This window comes from Lithobates pipiens, unplaced genomic scaffold, assembly GCF_037356315.1.
Source record: "Lithobates pipiens isolate NorthernLeopardFrog02 unplaced genomic scaffold, aLitPip1_a1.2 Scaffold_22, whole genome shotgun sequence".
Lineage (NCBI taxonomy): Eukaryota > Metazoa > Chordata > Amphibia > Anura > Ranidae > Lithobates > Lithobates pipiens.
Genome location: NW_027507784.1, coordinates 132,626,321 through 132,652,942, shown reverse-complemented (window position 1 = coordinate 132,652,942; position 26,622 = coordinate 132,626,321). Strand labels below are relative to the sequence as shown.

At 41.1% G+C, this 26,622-nt stretch overlaps 1 protein-coding gene across 3 annotated transcripts in view; it reads left to right on the top strand.

Moving 5' to 3' along the window:
- The window catches only part of VWC2L (von Willebrand factor C domain containing 2 like), a 310,703-nt gene that overhangs the window by 233,597 nt on the left and 50,484 nt on the right, over window positions 1–26,622 (top strand). Inside the window, exon 4 of one of the 3 annotated variants that reach the window (XM_077448329.1) lies at window positions 1,053–1,157. The exons of the other annotated variants lie outside the window; for them this stretch is intronic. Within the exon in view, the coding sequence (XP_077304455.1) occupies window positions 1,053–1,135 (83 nt within the window). The 3' untranslated portion in view covers window positions 1,136–1,157. The remainder of the gene's footprint in view (window positions 1–1,052; window positions 1,158–26,622) is intronic. 3 annotated transcript variants of the gene reach the window in all.

Sequence of the window (26,622 nt, the reverse complement as noted above, 5' to 3'; positions counted from 1 at the left end):
TGTTCAAACCACACATGTGTGTGTCTGTAACTTAAAACATGCAACCTGCAAAAAATTTTAAACATCGCCTATGGAGATTTTTAAGGGCAAAAGTTTGTCGCCATTCCATGAGCGGGCGCAATTTTGAAGCATGACATGTTGGGTATCAATTTACTCAGCGTAACATTATCTTTCACAATCTAAAAAAAATTGGGCTAAATTTACTGTTACTGTTGCCTTTTTTTTAATTCAAAAAATGTATTTTTTACAAAAAAAAGTGTGCTTGTAAGACCACTGCGCAAATATGGTGTGACAGAAAGTATTGCAACGACCGCCATTTTATTCTCTAGGGTGTTAGAAAAAAGTGTATAATGTTTGGGGGTTCTAAGTAATTTTCTAGAAAAAAAAAACTGTTTTTAACTTGTAAACAACAAAGGCTCGGTCCTTAAGTGGTTAAAGAGGAACTGCCGTCTGCTCACATTATTTGTTTTAAAAACATCTTTGCCATTCTGCAGCTTCCCTCCGACCACTTTGCATATTATTTTATATATATATACTGTGATTCTGACTAAATATGCTTCAGAAATCTCCCTCCACAAAGTCTGGCTGCACTGATTTTACAGGTGGGCAGCTGAAGCTGCTGCCTGTTCACTTCCTGGATTTACACAGACACACAGAGACACACCTCCAGCTCTGCAGCTCTCATTGGCCCTCTTATGACTCATCCCCCCTCCCTTCCTGGCAAACTCTTATGAGAGTGAGAAAGAGAGCTGTGATGATGTCATAAGCCTAGGCTTTTTTCCAGACAAGAAACAGGAAGTGGGCTGTATGAGGTATTTACTGGCAGAAAAAAAAATGTTTTACTATCCAAAGTTAAAACAAGGACAGAAGATTTAATAGATGGAAAGATGAAAAAATTACTGAAGTTCTGCTTTAAACAGTTACAGCAACAGTTTTTTGTTCCTTTTGGGATAAAGGTTTTACACACAGTAAATAAATAAACTGTGATCAGTGTAAGCACCTCTGTCAGTGTTAAATGGTTTGCCTAAACCCCCCAACTGCTACATCTACAGGACATCTTATTGAAAAACAACAGACCTACTGGCTGGATCACCAGGTGGAAATAGAAGAAAGAAAGCCTATTAAAGAAAACTAATGAAGCCACCACATAAGTATTGGTAAGCTGAAATATAATACACATTTACTTTTGGGGTTAAAACTGTTTTAAGGTTATTCCACTATGAATTGCAATGTTATTTCATAAATGTTTTTTTCTTTATTAATAGTGATGCATTATGATCACATAAAGTGCTATCTATAAATAATATAACATTCAACCTGTTAGTCAAGTTTTGTCTTCTTTTTCTTTGCTTTAGCTAACCCATGATCCTCTGGTTATCCTTTGTGATGTATTAAAAGTTTATTTGTACAGCAAAGATTGGGGGGAAAATATAAAACAGTTTAAAATTATACATTTTTTTAAAGGATATGTGCACTTTTACATAAGGTGCCCCAACATCGACATCCCCATTTTTTTGTAAATGCACCCTTACCTTTATTTTTAAAAGGCTTGTTTAGTCAGTAAATTGTTACAGCAATGGCATATCCCTTATCAGATGGTAAAGTCTGTGTTTTTATCAGACAGATTGACCCTCAAACCAAGTTTTGTCTTCTTTTCTTTGGCTTTAGCTAGCCCATGATCCTCTGGGAATCCTCTGTGATGTATTAAAAGGTTAAGCAAAGATTGGGAGGAAATATGTATAATTTTAAAGGATGTGTGCACTTTAACGTGTTACAACAGTGACATCCCCCCTTTTTTGTAAAAGCACTCTTACCTTTTTTTAAAAAAGTATTTAAAATGAACCCACTATTAATATAGTTTCATTTAAATGTTAATAACTAACTCTTAGACCCCTTTCACACTGCCGGCATTTTTCAGGCACTACAATGCTAAAAATAGTGCCTGCATAGCACCTGAAAAAAAGCGGCTCCATTCACTCCAGTCACATTGGAGCGGTGTGCTAGCAGGGCATTAGAAAAAGTCCTGCCAGCAGCTTCTTTGGAGCTGTGAGCTCACCGCTCCTCCACCGCTACTCCCTATTGAAATCAATGGGGCAGCGCTGTGATACCGCTGGCAAAACGCCGCTCCAGCACCGTTTTGTGGGTGGATTTAACCCCTTTTCGGCAGCTAGTGGGGGGTTAAAACCATCCCGCTAGCGGCTGAATAGCGCCGCTAAAACGACGATAAAGCGGCGCTATTTTTAGAGCCTCTTTACAGCCAACACCTGGGGCGGCTCGGTGCGAAAAGTAATATGAAAATAGTTAATCTGAACCCCCCCTCCCCCCTACAATTTATAAATCTTCGTTTTACATTAAAATATTGCCACTATCTACCTTTTTTGGATGATCTGTATACCACGGTCAGTGATAAACTGCACAGTTTCTCCAGTGCTGACAGTTCCGGAAGGCGGAGATTTCCACTTCAGCCTATATACACGTCCACATGTGTGATGCCAATATCATGGGACCTGGCTAGCTCTGAGAACATGTAAATATTCTCTCCAGCATAAAAGACACAACTGAGCATGTGCAGGTTGTCTACTCTGCCTGTATTAGCTGGCTTTCCCCAGATGGACAGTGCAGGAGGGAAGGATCTGTGCATGCAGGATAAAACAGCCTTTTTACCCAATGCGGATGATTAACCCCTTAGGTTCCACAGTGAGTATAACAAGCATGCTATGCTGCATATACAGACAGATTTTACTGTTGTGGGTTTAGTAACACTTTAAGCAGTATAGTCACCATAGCCAGGCACTGGCTGTGTTAGTATCCTAACACTAACACACTTCAGAGACACTTCTTATAATGCTATACATGGAGCACCTTTCCTCTAGTGCTCAACCAGGAGATTATTAAATCACTTCCTAAATGCAGAGGGTAAGCAATTCACTGAAGCAGATGATTGTGGGACACATAGTCCTTTCACCTGAAGTTACCATAGATTGTATACCATTTGAAACTACAAAGGCAAAAGGAAATCTGGGCAAGCAGATAAATTGGACTGGGCAGGCTTTAAAGCTGCAAGAGCCAAAGACTATCGCTCTGGGTGCTGCTGGCAGGGACCGCAGCCTAGACAAGGATGGGACCTCTTGATCTGGGGACTGCTTCACTGGACGCAGGGTGACGGTCGCTGCCACTGCATCTGCTGCACAGCTGTTCAGGTCCACCTTTCCTGCACACCTACAGAGTCATCACTGAGTTCCTGAGTTCACAGGTGGCCAGGCGGATGCCTCACCACTTGCTGCTGTCATTCAAGAGAGTGCTTAGGGACTTTTTGCCTCACAGAACCAAGGTATCTGCTGTATTGGTGGGCAGCAACCTATGTTATCTCTGACACTGTTCTCAAGGATACCCACATTTCAAGGACCTCCTTACTTCAAGAGAGACTCTGCTTATGGAACCTGTGGCAGAACATAAATTACTAACTATTATACTACTGTTTATTAAAGGGGAACTCCTACACAGGGCTTATACACTGATTACCCCCTACTTCTTGTGGCATCAGAGCCTAGAGTGGGTGGACTAACTAAAAGTCAGCTCTCCTCCCTCTTGTTCTGGGGTCAGAAATCCCTTCTCAACCAATTCATGATAACAATGTGTTTTACTCTTATGGTCATATTTCTGTGTGTTCCTGTAAATTCATTTTGCTGCATTATCACTGAACTTGGGTTATACCTGTTCCTGTTATTGTCTGTTTGACTTATTTTCCCAGTAAAGTAACTTGCAAACCTTACTAATTATTGGTGTCTTTGCATTTCATCTCTGTTTTAAATATGTCAGAACCCAGAGTGTCAGAGGGATTTGGGAGCTTGCAAAGTCAGGGCAACCAATGGGGACCATTGCAAGGGTAGCGCTACATGCAGGTTTATTCAAATTTAGCGACCAATCAGAGTTCCCGAGTTATACACATAGGCTCCTTACACTTGTGTATATCTTGTTTTGTTATACCCTAAATTTTGTTAAAACCAGAAGAATCAGCACAAGGGCAAAACTTAGAGGTCATATTATATGTCTCTTGTCCAGATTCTTCTTCTTTTAATAAAATCTTGCTGTATAAAATATTTTGGTTCACCTCTACAGTGGGTTTGAAGCGAATCCCATAAGTTTGAGCTTTGTAATTTTGTGCTTGATAATTTATTTAAACCATGGATTTCCAACTTGCTGCCCTCCAGATGTTGCGGAACTATGAGTTCCATTATGCATCTGCCTTTGGAACATCCAGTTTTTAAACCATATTGCATTGCATAACGTTTAAACTATAGACAGCAGGCTTAGAAGGGCTAGTAAGGGGGCTCCTTCAGCCAACCCCCTCACTACATATGGAAGGGGGCCTGGCACAGAGAAGAAATAGTGTAACTGTGATGGAGGCTGTTGTAGGGAAAGCAAAGGGAAGCTAACAAACTACATGGCAGAGACTGAGTTCAGTTAGGAAACTGTACTTTTACTCTCTCCCCCCCTGTTTGGTTTGCACCATAACTCACGCACATTGAAAGAGCTCTGACCCGAACAGCGAACCCTATTAAAGTATATGGGACCTGAACTTGAAAACGCAAAAGTCCCCATTTTGAAGGTTTATATGTGGGTTATTCGCCAAAAAAGGTTATGGGGGCACTGGTACTACCCTGGTAGACATGTATCAATGCAAATGTTTTTTTTTAAAAAAGATCAATTTTAAAGGAGCAGTGATTTTAATGATGCTTAAAATAAAAATGTATAGAACCCGCTTCATCAAAACTGACATATGTAAAGAAAAAAAATTACATTTAAATAGATTTTCCCGATTGCAAGCTTTCTTGAAAAAAAACAAAAAACATTTCCGGCAATACAAAAATTTGAAAAAAACACCATGAAGGACCCTTTGGTCTGGTATGGATGTTAAGGTAACCCCACTACAAAATGTAAAAACAAAAAAATTAAATAACAGCGTGGGGTCCCACTCAAAATCCATATCGGACCCTTAGGGGGAACCCCCATGCCAAAATAAAAAAAAAGATAAACAAGGTGGTCCCCAGATCCCAGACCCCCCTGCTCATTCACCAAAAAAAGTGCCAAAAAGAAATAAAAACACACGCACACACACACTTTTTGACAATTCCTTTTTTTTAAAGAAAAAAATCAATGCCCCCCCTCGATGTAGATCCATCATCAATCACGACGCCCTCCACACTGCTGGATGGACCCAAAATAAATAAAAAGTTAAGCCTGTGATGAAGGCTACCGCCATCTGCTTACTCCGCCGTCTGACAGTTCTTAATTAGGTAATGGGCGGGGCTATCTGGCGATGTCACCTGGTGGCACCCCCAAGTGGCCATTGTCTGCATTAACATGCCTGCCAGGCTGCATGCTCAGATAAGGGTCTGGTATGGATTTTGGGGGGGCCCATGCTGTTTTTTTTATTTTGGTGTGGGGTTCCCCTTAAAATTTATAACAGACCCAAAGGACTTGGTATGGATTGGAGGGGTACCCAATGACGTTTTTTTCACATTTTTGTATTGCGGGCAATGTTTGTTTTTTATTTAGCTGTCACTGCTCCTTAACAACCAGCTATTCACTGTGCCCTGATTGGGCAAAGACTTGCACCTGACGGCGACATTGCTTCAGCCAATCAGGCCTAAAATGCACTGTGCAGCATGCAGTGCATTGTGGGGCACTCAACAGGCGAAAATCTCACCAAGCGCCCTGCAAATTTGCCACCCGAGTCGGCGCTGTTTGAGGCCGAATAGATGCTCGGCCTGAGCTGTTCTACCATCACTACTGATTGCTAGCTTCTTAGGAAACCAGCCCATTTGCTGCTCTCTTTTTTGCTGCTCTTACTATTGTGGGTTTATTTTGATTGCATTGGGGTAAGCTGTCACTTATATCCAAAAAAACAATTAGCGCAAGCAAAACCTTTAGGCTGGGTTCACACTGTGTGGCTCACAGCAGGGGTCCAGTGTGCCCCTGTTCACCTGTTCAGGTCCGATTTCAATCTGAATTTTTGGCTGAATTCAGACCTGGAACAGACCAGAAGACGCACAGGACTCCTGTGCAATTTGCACTGGAGCCGCTACGGAAATATGTGAAAAGGCTCCATAGAGAGCTGGTCACAATCTCCTGACATTCAAAAATATGCAATTAGGGCTCACACTACAGTTGGCAGCCAGTACGAAATAAATAATTTCACAACACTTAGTGACCCAATATGAAAAGCAAAAAAATAGTGCAGCTTTACTAGACAAATGCATTCTCAGGTATCTGAGTACTGTATTTATTTTTTGAGTTGTGCTGCACTATTTTTTTTTTTTGCTAAGCTGTCACTTGTATAGCTGCTGCCTCATCCATAGCAAATATTATTTGCCGGGCTTTTGTTTTAGTTGGAAGACGGTTTATGCTACTTTTTTTTGAAGCAAGGCTTCTCATAACAAATAGTAGGTTTCTTGGTGGTATTTGGGGATTTTTATTTCTTCTAGGTTTGGAGTTTTCACAGAGTATTATTCACGTTAATATAATATTAATGAATGATCTGTTGTTGGAGTTCTTACACTGCTGTATCTTCTGCTGTATTTGAATTTTTGCAGTAAATCCCCAGGACGTGCTGTTTGTCTCTAGTAAATTTAGGGTTAGCGTCTACACCACCTCTTTGGTCTTTTCAATTTTGTAGTTGATGTGATTGTAGCCATATTAGTGCAATTGTGACAGATAAAATTGAGTACTGTCCGTGATACTTTTTTTATTTGCACTAACATACAATTTTTCAGGACAAGCTTTCGGGGTATGTCCCCTTCTTCAAGGTCCAAGCAGTACTCCTTGAACCTAGCAGCAATTTTGTAGTAAAACAGCTGCCTGTATTCCTTTTCTCTAGTACATTATAGACACTTCTAACTCATTACAAATGTTCTGCTGTTGCCTAATTTTATACTGCTGAATCATCTGTGGTCTCTTAATTCTTAATGAGAACTTGACAGAAATTGGCTAGCAAGAGGCAGTTTTGCATTAGTGAGAACAGGGACACCTACAGCGAACTACAAGCCAATTTTTATCTGTTGCACAAAACAGGCCTAGATGAAAAAGTGTGCTTCACTGTTAAACTACTTGAAAAAATAACAATTCCACAGATAAATATGCGCTGCCAGTGTGTTAAATACCATTATCTATGGTATTATTATCAATATTCTGTAGAGAGTCTGTTCAGTTTTTATGTAAAAACTCAAAAATGTATTTAATAATAAAATAGCAAAATATTACAAGAACAACATCAAAATGTAGAATGTAAAAATAACATCAATAATGTAGTTATATTCTTGAAATGGTGATTGTATATATATATATAAAATATATCAGATGTGTGTAAGTATAAGTCTGTGTAAGTGCCCGTTCACACAGGGGCGACGCGACTTGCAGCGCGACTCACAGACGCGACCTGCATACGACTTCAGCGGCGACTTGCAAAATGACTTCTGTATAGAAGTCAATGCAAGTCGCCTGAAGTCGCCCCGAAAATAGTACAGGAACCTTTTTCTAAGTCAGAGCGACTTGAGTCGCTCCTATTAGAACGGTTCCATAGTACAGAACGGAGCGCGACTTGTCAGGCGGCTAAGTCGCCTGACAAGTCGCGGTAGTGTGAACGGGCACTAAGTCTGAATCTAAAGCAGCTTCCTTGAGTGTCTGTAGCAGTCTGCCAAATGTGCTTTTGTTCCTAGCTTTTACTTCTAAAATCTGACCCATGAAAGCAGCCCCCCTTCCTAAAAAGGGTTGGTTTGTCTTATAGTTCCACAGACTTAGTGGCAAATGAATTTCTAACTTTCAGTCTAACACCAGATGTTGAAATACAACACCATCTCTATTTACAACATTCCATGGTGATGGGCAAAAAGAGCTGTGTAAAACCATTTAACTTATACAATGTAACTCTCTTTAGCATCTAAAGCAAACACTACATATGCCAATATATATATATGTATATATATATATATATATATATATATATATATATATATATATATTTATTAGGGATGAGCTTCGAGTTTGAGTCGAATGTAAGTAAGAACATTATGGGTCTTTCACGCCAAATTTGTGCACCGTGTCACGGCCCATAATGCACTGCGTCATCGCAGTGGTTTGCTGGCTGATGATTGGCCAAGCATGTACTATGACCTGCATGCTTTGGCCAATCACAGCGCTATAAGCAAACAGAGCCATAATTGGCCAAAGGCAGGGTGCCTTTGGCCAATTATGGCTCCGGGGGTTAAGTGCACGCCCCACACTATATAAGGCCACCTGCAAATCGGCCCTATGTAGTGTATTGCTGGAGTTATATAGAGATAGAGAGAGAGAGAGAGAGTGTGTCATTTCATTTACTTTGAGCAGGCAGTTTATTCAGTAGATATCACTGCAGACTGTTCCTGCTGTACTATTTCTAATCTACTTCAGGCAGGCATTTGATCCAGTTTAGCTAGATCTCACTGCAGAACATTCATGCTGTACTATTTCTAATCTACTTCAGGCAGGCATTTGATCAAGTTTAGCTAGATCTCACTGCAGACCGTTCCTGCTGTACTATTTCTAATCTACTTCAGGCAGGCAGTTGATCCAGTTTAGCTAGATCTCATTGCAGACCGTTCCTATTGTTCTGTGCCTAATATACTACAGGCAGGCAGTTCATTCAGTTAGCTGCAATATATGCAGTACTGTATCCTGTGCAGCTAGTTCTCACTGCAGACTGTTCCTGTTCTTCTGTTAATATATATACTACAGGCAGGCAGTTCATTAATTTAGCTGCAGTATATTCAGTACTGTATCCTGTGCAGCTAGATCTCACTGCAGACCATTCCTGTTGTTCTGTTCCTAATATACTACAGGCCGGCAGTTCATTCAGTTAGCTGCAGTATATTCAGTACTGTATCCTGTGCAGCTAGATCTCGCTGCAGACCATTCCTGTTGTTCTGTTCCTTATATACTACACGCAGGCAGTTCATTCAGTTAGCTGCAGTATATTCAGTATACTGTATCCAGTTTAGCTAGATCGCGATGCAGACCGTTGCTCTGTTCCTAATATACTACAGGCAGGCAGTTCATTCAGTTAGCTGCAGTATATTCAGTATATTGTATCCAGTTTAGCTAGATCTCACTGTAGACCATTCCTGTTGTTCTGTTCCTAATATACTACAGGCAGGCAGTTGATTCAGTTAGCTGCAGTATATTCAGTATATTGTATCCAGTTTAGCTAGATCTCACTGTAGACCATTCCTGTTGTTCTGTTCCTAATATACTACAGGCAGGCAGTTGATTCAGTTAGCTGCAGTATATTCAGTACTGTATCCTGTGCAGCAAGTTCTTGCTGCAGACTGTTCCTGTCGTTCTGTTCCTAATATACTACAGACAGGCAGTTCATTCAGTTAGCTGCAGTATATTCAGTACTGTGTCCTGTGCAGCTAGATCTCGCTGCAGACCGTTCCTGTTGTTCTGTTCCTAATATACTACAGGCAGGCAGTTCATTCAGTTAGCTGCAGTATATTCAGTACTGTATCCTGTGCAGCTAGATCTCGCTGCAGACCATTCCTGTTGTTCTGTTCCTTATATACTACAGGCAGGCAGTTCATTCAGTTAGCTGCAGTATATTCAGTATACTGTATACAGTTTAGCTAGATCGCGATGCAGACTGTTCCTGTTGTTCTCTTCCTAATATACTACAGGCAGGCAGTTGATTCAGTTACCTGCAGTATATTCAGTACTGTATTCTTTGCAGGTAGATCTCTTTGCAGACCATTCCTGTTGTTCTCTTCGTATCAAGCATGGCCAAAACAGCAGCCGCTTGGGCACATGCTTGACCAGACATATGTCAAACTCCTGTTGGCAAGCGTACTTAAAAGTCCCACACCAAAGACCAAGGCTCCTCAGCAGCTGGGATCTCCAACCCCACTATACCTTCAGCTCTCTCAGAAACCTGCACCTAAAGTGTAGAATTAGGTGTGCCAAGTACTTGCAGGCAATCTGCTATCGCTACACCTACGTCCGATTGTAGCAGGCACATTTCCCTACCCCAGTTGCTAAACCAGCAAAATAAATTCGGTCCCAGCCATCCACATACCCAGCGGCTGAATGCTAGCTTGGCTAAATTGCTAGCACTCCAACTGCTGCTTTTTCAGCTGGTAGACTCTGCCCCTTTTGTGAATTTGTGGAATGTGCGGTACCTCAGTGGCAGGTTCCCAAACACCACTTTTTTTCATGGAAGGCGATTCCGACTCTCTACCAGCATGTGGAATGCAATGTCTTGACCTCGCTGGACAGGGCAGTCAATGGTAAGGTGCATATTACCGCTGACTCATGGTCCAGCAGGCATGGACAGGGATGTTACCTAGGCACCAGGCACAGGGTCAGGGATGCATGCACTGTCCTGTCACCATTTGAGGAGGCCACGAGGATGGTGAGCAGTGACAGTGCATGCATCAGTGACACTGTCCCTCTTGTCCACCTGTTGGAGCACACGCTGCATGAAATAATGGACAGGGCACTTGAGGCAGAAAAGAGAGAGGAACAGGAGGACTTCCTTACCTCTCAAGGCCTCCTTTATCCAGACAGTGTTCCTGTGGGCCCACTGATCATACAGGAAGAGGAGGAGGATTCTTTCAGCATGGAGGTGGAGCCTAGCACTCAGCATCAGCAGCAGTCTTCAAGGGATCGTTTACAGTCCCCAAAAACCCATGGACTTGTACGTGGCTGGGAGGATGTGGCTGCAGATCAGGTTGTCCTTAGTGACCCAGAGGAATCCGGACCGAATGCCTCAGGAAACCTACGCTGCATGGCCTCCTTGATCCTGCAAAGCCTGTGAAAGGACCTTCGGATTCGTGGTATCAAGGAGAGGGATCAGTACTGGCTGGCAACCCTCCTTGATCCACATTACAAGGGTAAGGTTGCAGAACTTATCCAGCCATCGCAAAGGGAGCAGAGGATGAAACATTTTCGGGAGGCCTTGCAGAAAGGTTTATGCAATGCGTTTCCAGAGCCTGGGAGATTACAAATTCCTGGTCCTGGACATGTTGCTGAAGCTTCAGTCAGTCACAGAAGCAGCGGTGGAGAAGGTGGCCATCTGACAGATGCGTTCAGACTATTTTTTAGTCCGCAGCCCCAAGGTCTGTTCAGTTCCAGCAACCATCGCCAGCTTCTGATTTACATGATGCAGGAATACCTAGGGGTAAGATCAGATTTGGACACCTTTCCAACCAAAAATCCTCTGGGTTACTGGGTCTTGAGGATGGATCACTGGGCAGAGCTTGCATATTATGAAATTGAGCTACTGGCCTGTCCTGCCTCCAGCATTCTTTTGGAACGCACATTCAGTGCTGCTGGAGGCTTTGTAACCGATCACAGAGTGTGCCTGTCCACCGACTTGGTTGATCGGCTCAACTTCATAAAAATGAATCAGTCTTGGATCACCAGCTACCAAGCACCTGATGATGATGTAACTGAATAATTTTTTATGAATATGAGATCCCTTCAAGACTGCCTATGCTGATGCTGAGTGACTATCCTGTTAAGCTGAGTGACTATCCTATTCCTCCTCAATTTTCATGTTGATAGCTTGAAAGAACATTTTTATTTCTGGGCACCATCACCAGGGGCTAAGGCCCAATTTTTCCGCCCCTGTTTAACAGGGGTGTGTAATTACAATGTTTGCTGTAATATTTTGCAGCAGAGCTTGTTCCTGCGCTCAACTAGATAATCTGTGAGGGGTTGCAGTGTTGTGGTACCAGCACCAGTGCCTAAAGCCCAATTTTTTGGCCCCTGTTCAACAGGGGCATGTAATTAGAATTTTTGCTTTAATATTTTGCAGCAGGGCTTGTTCCTGTGCTCAACTAGAGTATATGTGATTGGTTGCAGTGTTGTGGCACCAGCACCAGTGCCTATAGCCCAATTTTTCTGCCCCTGTTCAACAGGGGCATGTAATTACAAATTTTGCTGTAATATTTTGCAGCAGGGCTTGTTCCTGCGCTCAACTAGAGTATCGGTGAGGGGGTTGCAGTGTTGTGGCACCAGCACCAGTGCCTATAGCCCAATTTCTCTGCCCCTGTTCAACAGGGGTGTGTAATTACAATTTTTGCTGTAATATTTTGCAGCAGGGCATGTTTCTGCGCTCAACTAGAGTATATGTGAGGGGTTGCAGTGTTGTGGCACCAGCACCAGTGCCTATAGCCCAATTTTTCTGCCCCTGTTCAACAGGGGCATGTCATTACAATTTTTGCTGTAATATTTTGCAGCAGGGCTTGTTCCTGCGTTCAACTAGAGTATCGGTGAGGGGGTTGCAGTGTTGTGGCACCAGTGCCTAAAGCCCAATTTTTCTGCCCCTGTGCAACAGGGGCGTGCAATTACAATTTTTGCTGTAATATTTTTCAGCAGGGCTTGTTCCTGTGCTCAACTAGAGAGTATGTGAGGGGTTGCAGTGTTGTGGCACCAGCACCAGTGCCTATAGCCCAATTTTTCTGCCCCTGTTAAACAGGGGCGTGTAATTACAAATGTTGCTGTAATATTTTGCAGCAGGGCTTGTTCCTGCGCTCAACTAGACTATCGGTGAGGGGGTTGCAGTGTTGTGGCACCAGCACCAGTGCCTATAGCCCAATTTTTCTGCCCCTGTTCAACAGGGGCGTGTAATTACAATTTTTGCTGTAATATTTTGCAGCAGGGCTTGTTCCTGCGCTCAACTAGAGTATATGTGAGGGGTTGCAGTGTTGTGGCACCAGTGCCTATAGCCCAATTTTTCTGCCCCTGTTAAACAGGGGCGTGTAATTACAATTTTTGCTGTAATATTTTGCAGCAGGGCTTGTTCCTGTACTCAACTAGAGTATCTGCGAGGGAGTTGCAGTGTTGTGGCACCAGCAACAGTGCCTAAAGCCCAATTTTTCTGCACCCGTTCAACAGGGGAGTGTAATTACAATTTTTGATCTAATATTTCACAGCAAGGCCTGTTCCTGCGCCAACCAAGAGTAACTGTAAGGGGCTTACAGTGTTGTGGCAACACCACCACCACCACCAAAGGCCCAATTTTTCTGACCCTGTTCAACAGGGGCATGTAATTACAATTCTTGATATGATATTTCACAGTACGGCCCATTCCAGCGCACACCAAGAGTAACCGTGAGGGCTTACATGTTCTGGTCCCACCAACACCTATGGTCTAAATTTCTGCAGAGTATATAGGGCAGGCCCCTAGTTTCAAACATCCGACTTACAAACGACTCCTACTTACAAACGAAGGGAAACAACAGGAAGTGAGAGGAAATCTACCCCTAGGAAGGGAAATTCTCTCCTGTAATATGAGTTAATATGTGAAAAAGGTGTCTCCTCCACTGATGCTTTATCACCAATCCTTGTTTCCCTAAAAAACCCAAATTTTCTAAATCCAATTGTCATTGGGACAGAAAGTGAGGTGAAATCTTCTGAATAGGGGCACAGACAGCAAAACAAATGTTACAGGGATGATGATAACCTTTCCCTATGTTTTCCCAAAAACTTAAAAATCGATTTTTTTGGCTGGAGCTACACTTACAAAATGTAACTGTTCCAAATTACAAACAGATTCAACTTAAGAACAAACCTACAGTCCCTGTCTTTCTTGGGACCGCCTTTATACTGCTGTTCAGAGTATATAGGGCCTAGGGGCCCCATGCTTTATCTTTTTTTAATTTGGGTGCGGGCTTCCCCTTAATATCCATACAAGACCCAAAGGGCCTGGTAATGGGCTGGGTGTTACCCATGCTGTTTTTCTCAATAATTTTCATCCGTATTGTCGGGACTCGACATTAAATTACAGCCGCAAGCAGTTTTAAGTGACTTTTATTCCTATATAAATGTCATTTTGTGCAGGGACTGTTCTAAACACAGGGTAAACACACACCACTTTACAGGCATACTATACACACCCCCCAGGTACAATATTTAAAGGAATATTTCACTTTTCTTTTTTCACTTTAAGCTTCACTGCTCCCGAAAAACACTGGCGTTTTTAAAACTTTTTTTTTCCCCCTTGGGCAGGACCCGGGACCACAAACCCTTTTTAGGACAATAATTTACATACTAGCCTTTAAAATGTGCACTATTGATTTTTCATGTTCGAGTCCCATAGTGTTCGAGAGTTTGCGCAAACTTTCAGTCTGTTCGCATGTTCTGGATGAGAACCAAACCAGGGGATTTTCAGCTCATCCCTAATATATATATTTAACATTATATTCATTGGAAACCCAAAGCTCTTATTAATATCCTAATTAAGAAATATTGTAAAATAAAGAACTTATATTCTGATATATACTGTATACAAAACTCTAGCTTCAAGAAATGTGTAATCTTATCTCATCTCATTTGCCATGGGGGAGGGTGAAGGAAACAAGCTCAACCTTAACTGCTCTCACATGTTGGCTCTCCATAGGAATGCTTATGGAATTATAATAAAATGTATATTTTCACATAAATATAAAAATCTATATATTTCCCTTTTCCATATCTATAAGACATTAATATATACAACTCAATCATACTATAAAGATCTCACCCGTTCAGTAATGTTAATTGATAAATATTAGATATTAGATTAAAGAAAACTTCTAACATTTTCCTCTCAAAATGATTGATTACACAATCTTAATCATTTTCTTATCTAAATCCATTTACAACCGCATCTCATTCCTTCCATACATGCTTTTAGATCTTAAGATAATTGATTTGAATATATTTTCAATTCTGATTATATATAAGGAAAAGTGAACTTGGTAAACCTTTTGGTAAACCTCTTTCTTCATATACCATAAAAATATTTTCACCCTTATTATTTTCTTTTTTTGTTTTACCAAATAATCAATCCTCTTAATAGTCATAAATTCATAAATGTAACATTGTTACACTTACTTTGAAGTATGAATGTCACTTCAGAAATATGTTTCTGTCAGAAACCATGAATCAGACTGAGACAGAAGTACAGTTAAATCACACTTCTTTAATAATAATAAAAAAGATAAACAGAGTAAACATAATCAACATATAGCCAGGAGTTCAGGAACCGGAATGGATAGTCAGACAAGCCAAAACATCAGGGAGCCAGAGATGAGTGTAGTAGAACAGCAAGCAGGATCTGGAGCTAGAAGGAATGTCAGCCAAGCAAGTTTTTAACAGGAACACAGGAGAGCATCTCTAGAGATGTGACCAAGGCAAAGGCAGAGATTCTCCTGGACTGGGTGGCCTAAGTAGGCAGGAGTGACGAGCAGGATATCATCAACAGGTGAGTCACTGTGGAGAGATAGGAGCTGGCAGCTAGCCGACAGCTGAGTGGACAGCTTTGAGAAGGAAGGGCTGAGCCCAGCCCTGACAGTTGCATACTTTCCCTCCAAATTGTGTTCATCATAAATCTATAATCCATACAAATTTTCAAATAACCTTGTCAAAATATAAACATATAGTATGTTTATTAACTTCAATTCATTCATATATGTGAAATGATTTTAAAAATAAATACATATTACAATGTAAAGTTAGTCCTAACTTGTCTATAGGTACTTTAGGAAAAATGTACTCATATATATATATATATATATATATATATATATATATATATATATATATAAACAGCAATATATCTGATGGATAAATAATTTCAATATCAAAAATCTAAATTCAATAGTTTTTTATAAGTTCCTGTCTTATTGGAGATCTTGAGGTTCTTTTCTTCTTTTTCTTCTTCCTGCACTCTGTAAAGTTGGAAAAACTTTATTGAACATAAAAAGACAACAACAATTTTGACCTATGAATCTCTTGTGTCAAACTTCTCCCAGAACTGATATTCTTAAGCTTCTTAAGCTACTTTTATTATTAAACAAGTGTGATTTAAATGTACTTCTGTCTCAGTCTGATTCATGGTTTCTGACACCACCCAACTTATATTCAAAACAGGCCCCTTTAACCACTTGCAGACCGGACCATTTTGCTGGTCAAAGACCAGACCACTTTTTGCAATTCGGCACTGCGTCGCTTTAACCGACAATTGCGCGGCTCCCAAACAAAATTGACGTCCTTTTTTTCCCACAAATAGAGCTTTCTTTTGGTGATATTTGATCACCCCTGCGGTTTTTATTTTTTGCGCTATGAACAAAAATAGAGCGACAATTTTGAAAAAAACGCATTATTTTTTACTTTTTGTTATAATAAATATCCCCCAAAAATATATCAAAAAACATTTTTTTCCCTCAGTTTAGGCCGATACGTATTCTTCTACATATTTTTGGTAAAAAAAATCGCAATAAGCAATTATTGATTGGTTTGCGCAAAAGTTATAGCGTTTACAAAATAGGGATAGTTTTATAGCATTTTTATTAATAATTTTTTATTATTTTTTTTTTTACTAGTAATGGCGGCGATCAGCGATTTTTATTGTGACTGCGACATTGTGGGGGACCCATCGGACATTTTTGACACGATTTTGGGACCATTGTCACTTATACAGTAATCACTGCTATATAAATGCAGTGATTCCTGTGTAAATGACACTGGCAGTGAAGGGGTTAACCAGGGGGTGACAGTGTAGGGGTTAAGTGTTCCTAGGGGTCTGTTACTAACTGTGGGGGGTTGGGCTTTCATTTAGTGAACACTGATCTCTGCTCCAATCACATGGAGCAGAGATCAGCGTTACTAGTTGCTAGGCAGAATGGAGAAATGCTGTTTACACGGCATTTCCTCCATTCGGCCGCTCCGTGAGACGATCGCGGGGATGCCCGTGGCGATCGAGTCCGCGGGTCCCGCGACCAGACTCACGGGGGTCCCGACCAGCGCGGGAGCGCGCCGCCGGTGGAGCGCTCCCGATGGCAGGGCGGCATTGAATATTGGACATACCTGTACGCCAATATGCCTGCCCGTGCCATTCTGTCAACGTACATCGTCGTGCGCTGGTCGGGAAGTGGTTAATGCCCGCTGTCTGCTGACATTTTTTTTATGCAGGAGGTCGATCACGGCGACCGCCGATTGGCTGTGTTGTTCCCGCACTGCATTCCATGAATTGTAGTCCGGACTGCACTCAAGTTCCTGGTGGCAATGGGTGGAGAAAACTATGCAGCCGGAAACGACAACTCCCTGAGTCTTCAGAGGCGGGGCATGACTTTACTGGCTCAGTCTGGGTGCTAGATGGCTGCAACCAGTGTCGGTACAAGGGGTGGGAGGGGGCGCCAGGTTGTGAGTAGGAAAATCTGCCCACAAAATCTATTTGTAACACTTGTATGCCCCTGTTGCCTGCCTAAAACAAAGATTAAGCGCCCCTGCTCATTGCTCTGTGACAGCAGATACACCCCTTTCCAGGCTCCCTTCTTGAGTTCCTGAGTCCCCCCCCAGATCGGATCTGGTACAGTCCCAGTGACAGTACATGTGGGGGGGGCAGTAAGAACCTCACACTGCAGCATTGATCATTGGATCCTGCCCAGCACACAGCAGAGACCTCCTCCCAGGGCAGGGTGAAGATGTGTACAGCATGGATGGGAGGCTGTATCCTCTGCTACTGTAAGTCTTCACTGCCCTGCATACTGTGATGTGAGCCTGCCTTGTACTTTTTAGTGCAGGTTTATTGAAAGTGAAAGTAAAATTTTTGAATAGGTTTGGAATTATTGTGACATTCCAGGTGCTACATAGATGTTATCCACATACACATTATATCTTCTAAAAATAATGATTTTTAATAAGATATAATGTGTATGTGGATTTCATCTATGTAGCACCTGAAATGTCACACTAATTCCTAACCTATTCAAAAATATAAGAATACACAACAAAGGATGTGATGATATTGCAGCCCAACTCCAAGAAAGTACAGAGGTCCACTCTTGCAGTGTGGGGAGGGGGGGGGGAGAGGTGTATAGCCCTTTTTTTACTTATCTGATTCTATGCTCTAGCCAGCTCCAGTCTTCTCCTCCTCCCTAGACATCATCACATATAAAGGAAGATTAACCCCGTATGGTATGAAGTGGAGGATGGAGTATGACCAATGTCATTCCTAACATACACAGGAGCTGCAGTTCTTAAATTGATTTAATGCCTTGTGGGTTGTTGGAATTGGATTTGTAGAAACATTTCTAACTTTTTCCTGTGATAACTGTTTTTGTCCATGACTAATTTGCATATGAAGGAATTCTACCTGACTTTTCATCAATTGAACTGTTTCTGGGTTCAGTTCAGTTCAGTAAACTCAAAAAAGAGTGGCATGTTCCTCTATACTCTGTGTAGTCAGCAAAAACTTGTCCACATTCTGGAAAATACATTCTGGTCTATAGAATTTTGATAATATTTTCTTTAAACACTCGTGCACTATAACGTCACTAATGTCCAATCCTGGAATTATTCTAGTGAATGCACGTTTTTTTTTTTTAAAGCTGAAGGCAAGTTTATAGTGACAACTTTTAGATAATGATACTGAAAAATGACTATTAGCGATCTCCAGTACAGAAAATACTTTGGACTTGGAATCCAGGTATGGCATTAAATTTAAATCAGGAATAATAGGTTTGTTATTTGTAATGCATTCATTCAGTGATCCTAAATCAACTGATAAAGAATACGAATTATCAGTATTCTTGATAGGCCAAATACAATTATTTACTACTGATTATGCTTTCTTTAATATTCCTTTTTGAAAAAATTCTTGTACAATGTCAGAAATTGGACCTGTTGATTCTTGTGGCAACTTATATTGAATTTGGGGTTTAGGATCTCTTCCCTCAATGTCTTTTTCAATATCTTTAAAAAACTGTATTCATTTTGGTCTGACTCCAAAGACTTTTATGTGATCAAACCAATTGTTCCAATACAAGATTGGTTCCTGTATGTAGCAAATTATAATCTGAAGACATTTCAGCAATTGCTGTACAAATACTTCCAACATTACTGTACATGGAAGGATCTATTAACATAGATTTTAGTTTAGATGAATCGTTTCATATAGTAGAATTACTTAAATCAATAATCCAATTTAGTTTACTAATCAAATTCATGCCTAGAATATTCTCTGCATTTTGACCACACCATATCTCGATACTAGTTTTCAAAAGTCCTGGAATTTAAAAAGTCACATTAGGAACTTTAGTTGCAACTGTATTTTCTTTTCCACTGAAACCAATTACATTATCTCCCAAAGTGAGTACGCTCCTCACATTTTTGTAAATATTTTATTATATTTTTTCATGTGACAACACTGGAAAAATTAAATTTTTCTATTTGCTAAGATGTAAAGTAGTGAGTGAACAGCTTGTATAACTGTGTAAATTTTCTGTCCCCTCAAAATAACTCAACACACAGCCATTAATGTCTAAACTTCTGGCAACAGAAGTGAGTACACCTCTAAGTGAAAATGCCCAAATTGGCCCGATTAGCCATTTTCCCTCCCTGGGGTCATGTGATTGGGTAGTGTTACAAGGTCTCAGATGTGAATGGGGAGCAGGTGTGCTAAATGTGGTGTTATATCACTCTCACTCTCTCATACTTGTCACTGGAAGTTCAACATGGCACCCCATGGCAAAGAACTCTCTGAGGATGTGAAAAAAATAATTGTTGCTCTACAAAAAGTTGGCCTAGGCTATAAGAAGGTTGACAAGACCCTGAAAATTAGCTGCAGCATGGTGGCCAAGACCATACAGCAGTTTAACAGGACAGGTTCTACTCAGGACAGGCCTCGCCATGGTCGACCAAAGAAGTTGAGTGCACATGCTCAGCATCATATGCAGAGGTTGTCTTTGGGAAATAGATGCATGCATGCTGCTGGCATTTCTGCAGAGGTTGAAGGGGTGGGGGGGGGGGTCAGCCTGTCAGTGCTCAGACCATATGCCGCACACTGCATCAAATTGGTCTGCATGGCTGTTGTCCAAGAAAGGAGCCTTTTCTAAGGTTGATGTACAAGAAAGCCCACAAACAGTTTGCTGAAGACAAGCAGACTAAGAACATGGATTACTGGAATCATGTCCTGTAGTCTAATGAGACCAAGATAAATTTATTTGGTTCAGATGGTGTCAAGCAGGTGGGGGGAGCAACCAGGTGAGGAGTACAGAGACAAGTGTGTCTTGCCTACAGTCAAGCATGGTGGTGGGAGTGTCATGGTCTTGGGCTGCATGAGTGCTGCCAGCATTGGGGAGCTACAGTTCATTGAGAGAACCATGAATGCCAACATGTACTGTGGCATACTGAAGCAGAGCATGATCCCCCTCCCTTCAGAGGCTGGGCCGCAGGGCATTATTCCAATATAACGACCCCAAACACACCTCCAAGACAACCACTGCCTTGCTAAAGAAGCTGAAGGTAAAGGTGATGGACTGGCCAAGCATGTCTCCGGACCTAAACCCTATTAAGCATCTGTGGGGCATTCTCAAATGGAAGGTGGAGGAGCGCAAGGTCTCCAACATCCACCAGCTCTGTGATGTCATCATGGAGGAGTGGCAGAGGACTCCAGTGGCAACCTGTGAAGATCTGTTGAACTCCATGCTCAAGAGAGTTAAGGCAGTGCTGGAAAATAATAGTGGCCATGCAAAATATTGACACTCTGTGCCCAATTTGGACATTTTCACTTAGGGGTGTGCTCACTTTTGTTGCCAGCGGTTTAGACATTAATGGTTGTGTGTTGAGTTATTTTGAGGGGACAGCAAATTGACACTGTTATACAAGCTGTACACTCACTACTTTACATTGTAGAAAAGTGTAATTTCTTCATTTTTGTTACATAAAAAAAATAATAAAATATTTACAAAAATGTGAGGGGTGTACTCACTTTTGTCAGTTACTGTAAATTACATTTTGGAGAATTAATATTCACAGGTAATTTGTGTTTAATTAAACCGAGTTCAGCTCCTAAATCTATTAACCATTTAGTATTCCTACCATTTAATAAACCATGTAACCATGGCCTTCCACTTTCATCTAATAAAATTGGAGAAACATAATTTAATGTTGGAGGAGTCAAAACTTCTTTTAATCCTGATTTTGGCAACGGGAGTAATCCATCGTTCTTATTGACAGCATTGTTTGTCATATTGATTGAACTGTCATTAACAATCAGTGTACTGATCTGTTTGACTTCTGAGCTATAAGGCAAATCAATCAACCTATTGTTTGGACAAGGATTAATAAATTGCTCAGAAATTTCCTAATTTTCTAATTCCAAAGTTTTTCTTTGTGAATCTAATTTATATTTTAACCATTCTTTCTGAATATGGCCACGTTTTTTACCATAAAGACAACTAGCATTTCCTATCTGCCCTGAAACATTGGTTCTGCCTGTGACGTGTATCTTACCATATCTGGGTGTGGCCATAGACAACTCTCTGATGGCTGAACTCTTTGTGTGCATTTTTATTCATTCATTTTGTTTTAAGCAAAACTTAATGGTCCCGGTCATCTATTTCTATAGACTGGTATATCTGGTACAAAAGACTTCTGTCTGTTTAGAGCCTGCACTGTCATTAATCTCTAAACTCTTGCTTAACTGTAAGGATGAGCCGAACCCCCCCCCCCCCCCCCCCGTTCGGTTCGCAGCAGAACTTGCAAACAGGCAAACAATTCGGTCGAACACACAAACACCGTTAAAGTCTATGGGACACGAACGTGAAAAATCAAAAGTGCTAATTTTAAAGACTTATATGCAAGTTATTGTTCTAAAAATGTTTGGGGACCAGGGTCCTGCCACAAGGGACATGTATCAATGCAAAAAAAGGTTTTAAAAACTACAGTTTTTTCGGGAGCAGTGATTTTAATAATGCTTAAAGTGAAACAATAAATATGAAATATTCCTTTAAATATCATGCCGGGGGGGGGAAGGGGGGTGTCTATAGTATGCCTGTAAAGTGGCGCAGGTTTCCCGTGTTTAGAGAACAGTACCACAGCAAAATGAGATTTCTAAAAGGAAAAAAGTAATTCAAAACTGATCCTGGCTGTAATGAATTGTCCGGTCTCGGCAATATAGCTATTGAAAAAAACGGCATGGGTTCCCCCCTAGTCCATTACCAAGCCCTTTGGGTCTGGTATGAATATTAAAGGGAACCCTGAACTAAACGTTTTTTAAAAATGGTGTAGGGGTCCCCCCAAAATCCATACCAGACACTTATCTGAGCACTCAACCTGGCAGGCCACAAGAAAAGAAGGGTGATGAGAGAGCGCCCCCCCATCTTGAACCGTACTAGGCCACATGCCCTCAACATGGGAAGGGTGCTTTGGAGTAGCCCCCAAAGAATCTTGTCCCCATGTTGATGGGGACAAGGGCCTCATCCCCAAAACCCTTGCCCAGTGGTTGTTGGGGTCTGCAGACGGGGGGCTTATCGGAATCTTGAAGCCCCCTTTAACAAGGGGACCCCCAGATCCCAGCCCCCCATGTGAATTGGTAACACGTACACTGTACCAGTACCATTTCACAAATAAAGTGTCAAAAATAGTAAAAAAGACAGGAGACACTTTAGTACAAATCCTTTATTACAAAAATAAAAAAAATGAAAATGTCCCGCAATGTAGATCCATCTCACGCTGCCAGACGAGCCGAAAAAAATAAAATAAAAAAATCTGCACCAGCTCTGCCTCCATGGGAGGCTCCCGCCGAGTGACTCTTTTTCTCGGTGACAGCTGTTATATAGCTGATGGCAGGGCCCCCCATGTGATTCATCAATAAAATTCATCACTTACCAATTTAGAAGAAAAGAAAAAACGTTGGGACTTTAAAGGAGGCGGTGACTGGGTAAGGTCAATTACCTCCATCCCTATCTAATTGAAACAAACAGGAGAACTGGGGGTTGGGACTTTAAATGAAGCAGGCAGGTGTAAAAAGTTTGAATTTATTGGAAGTCAGTGATAAATTACATGAGGGTAATCATAAATATACACCAAGAAAACCAATATATTTTGTTCAAAGGATAAACATACAGCAATGACAATTATCCATTAATAATACAAATCATATTACAAGTGATCATTAAGTCAATAAAACATATAGTTGGCATAAAAACATGGCATATAATAGCTCTATGCATTTTGTGGATTCATCCATTCTTCAGGAACATGCACATTGAACTAACTTTTTACACCTGCCTGCTTCATTTAAAGTTCCAACCCCCAGTCCTGTTTGTTTCACTTGCCAATTTAGGACGGACTTCCTTCATGTAACATGCATTCCTTTTCTTGGTGGGAAATTGCGTCATCAAGAAACAGGGCTTTCTTGCACGTGTGAAAAGCTCTCACCAATTTGATGATTCTATGATTCCAAGTTCATTCGTTTGATGATGCCGAAAGTTCATTAGCTGTTTTTATTTCTCCTGGAAGTAAATGATATTGGTGAGAAAAGTTAAGGGTTCCGTTCAGTTCTTGTGTAAAAACTCAAACATGTATTTAATAATAAAATAGCAAAATACTACAAGAACAAAATCAAAATGTAGAATTTAAAAATAACATTAATAATGTAATTATATTCTTGTAATGAAGATTGTATATATAAAATCAGATGTGTGTAAGTATAAGTCTGTGTAAGTCTGAAGCTAAAGCAGCTTCCTTGAGTGTCTGTAGCAGTCTGCCAAAAGTGCTTTTGTTCCTAGCTTTTACTCCTAAAATCTGACCCATGAAAACAGCCCCACCTTCCTAAAAAGGGTTGGTTTGTCTTATAGTTCCACAGACTTAGTGGCAAATGAATTTTTAACTTTCAGTCTAATGCTAGATGTTGAAACACAACACCATCTCTATTTACATTCCATGGGGATGGGCAAGAAGAGCTATGTGTAAAACAATTTAACTTATACAATATAACTCTCTTTAGCATCTAAATCAAACATACATATATACATTATATATATATATATATATATATATATATATATATATATATATATATATATATATATATATATATATATATATATACATATATACATATATATATATATACATATATATACATATATATTATATATATACATTATATTAATTGAAAACCCAATGTTCTTATTAATATCCTAATCAAGAAATATTTTAATATAAAGAACTTATATTCTCATCATATATATATATACAAAACTCTATCTTCAAGAAATGTGTAATCTTATCTCATCTCATTTGCCATGGGAGAGGGTGAAGGAAACCAGCTCAACCTCAACTACTACCGTGTGTTGGCTCTCCATAGGAATGCTTATAAAATTATAACAAAATGTATATTTTTACATAAGTATACAAGTATATATAGTTCACTTTTCCATATCTAGAAGACATAAATATATACAACTCAATCATACTTTAAAGATCTCACCCGTTCATCCATGCGTTATGTTAATTGATAAATATTAGATATTAGATTAACCACTTCAGGACCGCCGTATTGCCATTGTACGTCAGCACAATGGCACAGGCAGGCACAATCACGTACATCTACGTGATTGCCTTCCAGCGGGTGGGGGGTCCGATCGGACCCCCTCCCGCTGTTTACGGCGGTCCAATTCAGTCCAGGAGCGCTCCGTGATGAGGGGATGGCCGTTGGTTTTCGGCCACCCCCTCTGGATCGCTCCTGGCCAATGAGAAGCTTCCTCCCCTGTGTATTGTTTACACAGGAAGGAGGAAGTGATGTCATTCTCCTCGGGGCGGTCTTTTTGACCGGACTACGAGGAGAAGACTAATAGTAAGTGTGCACCAACACTACACTGACATGTAGGTACACACAGGCACACAACCCCCCCCCCCCCCGATCCCCCCCCGATCCCCCCCCGATCGCCCCCCGATCCCCCCCCGCCCCCCCTCCCCCCCCCCAGTCACAGTGTCACTGATTGCATTGATCATTTCTTTACTGATCAATGCATTCAGTGTCAGTTGTGACAGTAAAAACTGTCAGGACAGTTAGTGTTAGGTCCAGGGTAGCCCCCTATCACCCCCCAATAAAGATTTAACCCCCTGATTGCCCCTAGAGTTAACCCTTTCACCCCCTTTTGCCAGTGTCACTAAGCGATCATTTTTCTGATCGCTGCATGTGTCGCTAGGTAGCTAGTTATTTTTTTAGGTTCACCGCCAGGTTTTTATATCGCTAGGTACCCCGATATACTACCCAATAATGGTTTTAACCCCCTGATTGCCGCTAGTTAACCCTTTCACCCCCTTTTGCCAGTGTCACTAAGCGATCGTTTTTCTGATCGCTGCATTAGTGTCGCTACAGTCGCTAGGTAGCTAGTTATTTTTTTAGGTTCACCGCCAGGTTTTTATAGCGCTAGGTACCCCGATATACTACCCAATAATGGTTTTAACCCCCTGATTTCCGCTAGTTAACCCTTTCACCCCCTTTTGCCAGTGTCACTAAGCGATAATTCTTCTGAACGCTGCATCAGTGTCGCTAGTGTCGCTAGGTAGCTAGTTATTTTTTTAGGTTCACCGCCAGGTTTTTATAGCGCTAGGTACCCCGATATACTACCCAATAATGGTTTTAACCCCCTGATTGCTGCTAGTTAACCCTTTCACCCCCTTTCACCAGCGATCACAGTATAAGTGTCACTGGTGACGCTGGTTAGCCAGTTAGTTATTTAGGTTCCCCGTCAGGTTTTTATATAGCGCCAGGGACCCCCATATACTACCTAATAAAAATTTGAACCCCCTGATTGCCCCTAGTTAACCCTTTCACCACTGATCACCGTATAAGTGTTACGGGTGACTCTGGTTAGTTTGTTTTTTATAGCATTTTATATTCAAATCCGGAAGGCAGTGCTTGGTTTTCGGGGTCCCGTACGTGGCTAGGCTCCCAAAAAGTCCCCCACATGTGGTATCCCCGTACTCGGGAGAAGCAGCAGAATTTATTTTGGGGTGTAATTTGACTTCTGCCCATAGCATGTGTGAGCAATATATCATTTAGTGACAACTTTGTGCAAAAAAAAAAAAAGTTTGTAATATTCCCGCAACTTTTGGCAAAATATAAAATATTCCATGGACTCAACATGCCTCTCAGTAAATAGCTTGGGGTGTCTACTTTCCAAAATGGGGTCATTTGGGGGGGTTTTGTGCTATTTTGGCACTTTATGGCCTTCGAAACTGTGATAGGTAGTGAGGAGTTAAATCAAAAATTTGCACCCTTAGAAATCCTGAAGGTGGTGATTGGTTTTCGGGGTGCCGTGCGCGACTAGACTCCCAAAAAGTCCCACACATGTGGTATCCCCGTACTCGGGAGAAGCAGCAGAATGTATTTTGGGGTGTCATTTCACATATGCCCATAGCATGTGTGAGCAATATATCATTTAGTGACAACTTGGTGCAAAAAAAAAAAAAGTTTGTAATATTCCCGCAACTTGTGGCAAAATATAAAATATTCCATGGACTCAACATGCCTCTCAGTAAATAGCTTGGGGTGTCTACTTTCCAAAATGGGGTCATTTTGGGGGGTTTTGTGCTATTTTGGCATTTTATGGCCTTCGAAACTGTGATAGGTAGTGAGGAGTTAAATCAAAAATGTGCACCCTTAGAAATCCTGAAGGTGGTGATTGGTTTTCGGGGTGCCGTGCGCGACTAGACTCCCAAAAAGTCCCACACATGTGGTATCCCCATACTCGGGAGAAGTAGCGGAATATATTTTGGGGTGCAATTCCACATATAACCATGGCATGT